Source organism: Scardinius erythrophthalmus (genome assembly GCF_964197995.2).
Source record: "Scardinius erythrophthalmus genome assembly, chromosome: 21".
Classification (NCBI taxonomy): domain Eukaryota; kingdom Metazoa; phylum Chordata; class Actinopteri; order Cypriniformes; family Leuciscidae; genus Scardinius; species Scardinius erythrophthalmus.
This window is the reverse complement of record NC_138241.1, coordinates 27,919,421-27,925,431: the sequence shown is the minus strand read 5'-3', so window position 1 is coordinate 27,925,431 and position 6,011 is coordinate 27,919,421. Positions and strand designations below refer to the sequence as shown.

Here is a 6,011-nt window from a genome sequence, read left to right as displayed (position 1 = left end):
CTTAAATTGCGACACGTGTCACAATTTCCAGGTCCCAATGCTCTGTTAGATCTCAAAAGTAGTACTACTTAATTCAAGAATGATTAGTGTTGGTAATATTTGATTTCATTGGTAATTCTCTTCTTTACTGATGTCCTGAAGTCCTTCTAATATGTTTGTCTCTTGGGTCGCAGACAGTTCCCCTGGTCCATCTTAAAGCAAGACTTTATGCATCAGTTCCTGATCCTTTAATGTGTCCCTGAGGAAGACTCATTCACATTGAAAAGTGGTATTTTCACCTCAAACGCGTCCAGACAGAACACTGCAAGGTCAAGCACTCGCCACAGAACACTAGTCATATGATGATGATGATGCACACGCTGACACACTCATTTTGTTTCAATGAGTGAGTCATAGACGTGGACATGATTAGTTCAGGTATATTTAGATGCTTTTGATTGTGCAACAAAACAAGCTCACCTCGTAAGGACAAGCATACCTTCAGGGTACTTTAAGGTACTGGTAGTGTAGAGGTTATTGGTTCATCCTGCAGTTTCTTTAATACAGCTGGACCATTTTTGGCACCAAATACAAAAAGTAGTAACCTGAAGCACATTGCCTTGATGAAAAACTCTGTGCACTTTTGTGTAACACAATCAGTCTAAAGCAGTTTAAGTGGAGGAAAGACTTTAAAATAGTAATCTGTTTGAATAGGCTAAATTTAATTCAGTGCAGTGCTTATATCAAATACAATTTTAAGCCATCCGCCTTTCCTTTTTTAAATTGAGTTAAGATAGAGTCAGGAAGGAATATAGTTTAAATATAGCTTCAAGTTGCAATATACAAGGTCCAACGTGCACAGCAAGAAGTAGGTAATTAAATGCTTAGACGTAACAGAACTGACATCAAGATTTGGAGTGAGGATTTTAAAGATGACACTACTAAAAACATTGTAGAACGTGACACTGTAGAGAAAATCGAACAAATACAGCCTGGGACTTTACGAATAATAAAAATAAAAAAAAACACATAAAAACCCTTAGCAAGAAAAGAGAAAAAATTAGTCCTCAGTATTCAGTATAACAAAAGAAAAATAATATGAATGCACTACAGATAATTACAGGCAGATGAGTGTCAGTTTCAACAACATTCCAATCAACCAATCATATTTAAGGGACAAGTTTACAGTTTATGTCAAGTTTAGGCTTACAACCAGGGTTAGGACCTTTTACATCAGTGTTATTCATCTATCATTTCCCTCAGATTTTAGGGATAACTTATGGGTAGGGTTAGGTTTAGGAGTAGAGATATGGTTAGGATACAAATTTTGGACAGGAATGTCCAAATAGGTTGACCCAGGAACACATCTAACTCAGCAAAATCAGGACGTGCGAAAATTCGAAATGCTCCTGCCTGACCAATTTAGATTAACTGTATTAAGTAAAAATCAATAGAGCTTCAGCAGGCTTTGCTGCTTGTATACCTGAATCAAAGAGGTCAATAACACCATTCAACAGAATTCCCATTCATTTCAATAGCAGTTGTTTGCCTGGAAGAATGCAATTGGAAGTCTGCCATCCTTACTCATGGGAACTTAGTTCTAGATACAGTTTTTTGTTTGTTTGTTTTTACTGTGGAGCAGTAGGAAAATGACATCACAACAACACTGATTGGTTTATCTCACCACAAGTACATACATGTACAATCACAAACCCTTGACTTGTGACTATCCTGAGCTACGACGTCAAATCCAGCAGACAGGGGCAAATATAAGTCCATTTCATGCTTTTAAGAGCCCTAAAAAGGTCACTACCAACACATCTACCAAATTATAATTAGTTATGTTTACTTGAAGAATTGTTCACATTCTAAAGAGCATTCATGCCAGATTTCACGAACAATTTTTTTATGTTTAGAAAACAAACATTATAGAGACTAAATTTATGCTTCATGAGAAGCTGGATATGAATGTGAAATTTTGAATTCATAGCTCAAATTGACCAACAGCATTGAGCTTTAATATTTTACATTTTGATATGCCTGTTGCTAAGCAACCACACTGTTAATCTATCCCATAATATGGATGATTAGAAAATTTAGCAACAAAAATAGCCTGCATGCAAAATTGGGTGACTTTTCACCAAAAAGGGGTGAAGTTAATGAAAAAATTAATAAACACAAGAAGCACCAAAAGCAATAAGTCTAACAAGGTTCATATCTGTTTAGCAGGTTTTGTGCCACAGGGAACACTTGAGACAGAATAAGATCTGAAATGACAGTTACACTTATCAAGCTGTACGATTTATATTTATTTTCTTTGGAAAATATAACAAGATATTTAGAATGTAAAAACATTTGAGCAGCATTTGACAGAACATAAGAAAAGAAAAGAACATTTTCACACAGTTCCACAGACTTCCACGGAGTCACGAATACAGCCCCTGGAACCCACCATGTCAAGCGGCTTCTTGCATTTTAACATCATACAACAAAATGGCAGAAAACTCTCCGGTTCCCCCGGAGGTTCTGCTAAGAAGAGGATGTCCCAGGAGAACAGGAATTCTGAGCAAAACCAAACACTTCACAACACAGCACTGCCGAGGCTTTTTCCAGTAGATACTTTGCTTATTGGGGAAGACAACTTGAGTTTTTGCAGCGTTTTGAAAGGTAATTATAATGTATCTGTAAATAGATATATTCATATATATAGAAATATACCATTCTTTCCCACAAATATGAAATATATACAACAACTTGAGCTTAATCACGTCTGCACTGTCCAAATAATGCTTTCCACATAAAAAGTATCGCAGAAGACGCGAATTATATGGTTTGGTGTTTTTCTTTTGCTTTCTTTTCAATGGGATACCACGTGTAAACTTTCATGATTTAATACATCCTTTGCAGCACATATACCCAAAGACTCACAAAGTCCAACAGACACGCACACATAACCATGCAATCCGTGAAATCCTCGGCTATGTAAAAAGTTCAGATCATCTTCATGTTGACTCGTCTGGGCCCGCTTGTTTCTGTAAGTTCTGAGTTTGCACCTTTCCTCTTTCGTGGGACATATTGAATGTCCACGCTTCCTCTGTGCTTCCCTTTGCCACGGCTCCATGCAAACAACAACAAGAAACAGAACAAAACGACGCCCAGGAAGCTGAGGCAGCCCATTGCTGTGGAGACTAGGATGGTGGTGATATCTAGCACTACTCTGATGGTGTACTCCTCTGTACCATTAATCAAGGAGCTGTTGTAGTCGGGGTCAAAAAGAAAGCTTCGGTTGGCATAAAGGGCTCTGTCCCTGATTCCCGAGCTTTTAACTGCGTGCATTACAGACAGAGTAGCATTGCCCGCTGGGTTCGATGCCACACACACATACATGCCGCTATCCTGAGGCTCTGCCATGCGGAACTCTAGTGAGCCATTGGTGTGGACCACCACTCTTCCCGTACTCTTTGTAGTGATGTGCCGCCTATGCGGTGTCAGCCATGACACAGAGGGAGGTGGAGCCCCATCCGCACTGCAATATAGCCAAGCTCTCTGCCCTTCTTCTGCATGTGACGGGTAAGTTGCCATGGAGATGACCCTGGGTTTGGTGCAGATAACATAGCGAGAGATTTGAGGTTCTACCAGGTCTCTAAGAGGCTTCCCAGCCAAGGGGGTAGGAGCACTGCATTCAGGTTGAACATCCCCGTACAGCAAAGGTGGATTCTTCTCCAGGAGCCAGCGTAGACGACAGTCACACACTAATGGGTTCTGACCAATCAGAAGACTCTGCAGGGCTTCGGAAGCAGGGAAAACGCTCCTCTCAAGTGTGGAGAGACGGTTGTAACAGAGGTCAAGAATACGCAGCGAGGAGGCTCCTTGAAAGGCTTGAGGTTCCACACTGAGCAGGTTAGCCTGTCGCACGCGTACAACTTCCAGTCGGTCCATTCCCCGCAACCACCCTGCTGGCAAGACCCGTATACGGCTGTAAGACAGGTTGAGATGTGTTAGATACGACAGATGCGTCACAACTGGCACGGACGTCAAGTTGGTGTGGGTAATGGACAGTGTGCTGAGATTCAGCCCCTGCAAAGTGGAGGTTGGAAACCCCTCTAACAAAGGCCAGCGGTCCACTTCCAGGTGTTTGAGTCGCGGCAGACCCTTAAAGGCGTGCACCTGAAGCTCTGCGATGCCCAAGTCCCGCAACCGTAGGGTGTTCAGGCCATGCAGATGTGCGAGAGCATGTGTGGGCACTGTGCTCAGGTTGCAGTGCTGCAGCGTCAGAGAGCGCAGGGACGCCAGGCCACTGAACGCCCGTGGGGCAATAAACACTAGCTCATTATCACTCAGCTCTAGTACCCGCAGCCTCCGCTGGTCTTCAAAGCCGTAGTCCAGCAGAATAACAAGACGGTTTTGACTGACATCCAGCAGAGTGAGCTCGCTGAGGCCAGCCAGCGCCCCGCGCGGCAGCAGGGTCAGCTGGTTGCTGCGCAGCCGGAGCGAGCGTAGCCGCGGCTGAGTGCGAAAGCTGCCCGGTTCCACAGATGACAACAGGTTGTTGCTGAGATCCAGCTCCTCTAGCAGTAGCAGCGAGGAGAAGTTCTGTGGCGTCACAATACGCAGCCGGTTTTTACTGAGGTCCAGTGACCTTGTTTCTATAGGGATGCCCTCAGGCACCTGCACTAACCGTCTGCGATGGCATGACACAGATCGCGTGGGCACAGAGCACTCGCAGCGGGCAGGGCAGGCGTGGATGGGGCACTGAAACAGGAGGAGTGGCAGGAGGGAGAGCCCCAGAGCACAAGAGAACGGAGAGAACAGCATGGCCACCTACAGAGAGAAAACAGAGATAGAAAAAATGATATCAATAAGAGATATGGCTGCATGATTAGTCACTACAGGTCATTTAAACATCCACAAATGTATTCTCTGAATTTCATTCTACGAATTGGGATATTCTACAAGAAAAATGTAAATTGTTTGACATTCTATGACGCAAATTACATTTTGGTATCTCAAGCTAAATTTCATCTTTTTTGGAATATGTTGGGATAAGGAATAGTTATGGAATAGTTTATTGTTTTAAAAAAGGATGGTAACAGCTGGCAGTGGTTCTCAAAAATTTTGACATCCCCCCAACTTGTAAAATAGGCTAATATGATATTACCTAAATTTCTGCATGATAAAGCTGATTGTTTTTACACTTTTTGTATTCCTGGTTGAAAAACTCTGACCTAGTGACACAGTCCTTAAATTATACATAAATGAAGAAGAAAAAAATGCATATTTACTAATATAGAAAAATATAAATAAACTACTACTTTTTTTGTTAATGTTTATACAAATATGTGATAAGTTGGCATCAGCTATTTATTGTAACTTTTGTACATGCAGTATATATACAGTATGAGGGACACAAATAAGCCAACATTTTGTAGAATGACCCTTATAATGCACATACATGCACGTCAGGTTCTTTGTTCCATCCCAATTTCCCAACACCTCTTCTGTGCAAGACCTCTCTTGATTCTAGCTGATAGGAGCCCTGTGGCGCATCGATCGCCTCTTTCTCTGTCTCTCAAACGCACGCACACACACACACACACACACACAAAACCTGCTCTCAGAAAGACATCTCCAAACATGCCATAACCATGGAAACCCCATGCTCCCTTGGTACAAGTCCTGCTTTGCCAATCGAAATCAATAATTGAGGAAAGCAAAAGGCAGGCATTCCACAGGTCTGTTAGATTTTGATCACAAATGTGTAATTTAAATCAGATACATAGACTGACTTTAACCATATGTTTAAATGTTAAATTCACCAAATCCTTTGGCCAGTTGATAGGAGAATAGCACCGTAAGACAGAGACCATATCAAATCAGATAAAGGCAGACATAAAAGGAGATATTTTAATTGTATATTTTTTATATAATTTAACCTGTGTAATTTTTTTTACTAATCCATTGACTGACTTTCCTTACCAACACGAATTGGATTGAAATACACCCCTTATTTCAAACGATATGAAAATCAAACA

At 41.6% G+C, this 6,011-nt stretch overlaps 1 protein-coding gene across 1 annotated transcript; it reads right to left on the bottom strand.

The window, feature by feature from the left end:
- Window positions 1–2,970: 2,970 nt before the first annotated feature.
- lingo2b (leucine rich repeat and Ig domain containing 2b) lies at window positions 2,971–4,794 on the bottom strand (the record flags this gene model as incomplete). Its single annotated transcript, XM_081351589.1, has 1 exon — window positions 2,971–4,794. The coding sequence occupies one exon, from the start codon at window positions 4,792–4,794 to the stop codon at window positions 2,971–2,973; it is 1,824 nt and encodes a 607-aa protein (XP_081207715.1).
- Between the last annotated feature and the right edge of the window lie 1,217 nt (window positions 4,795–6,011).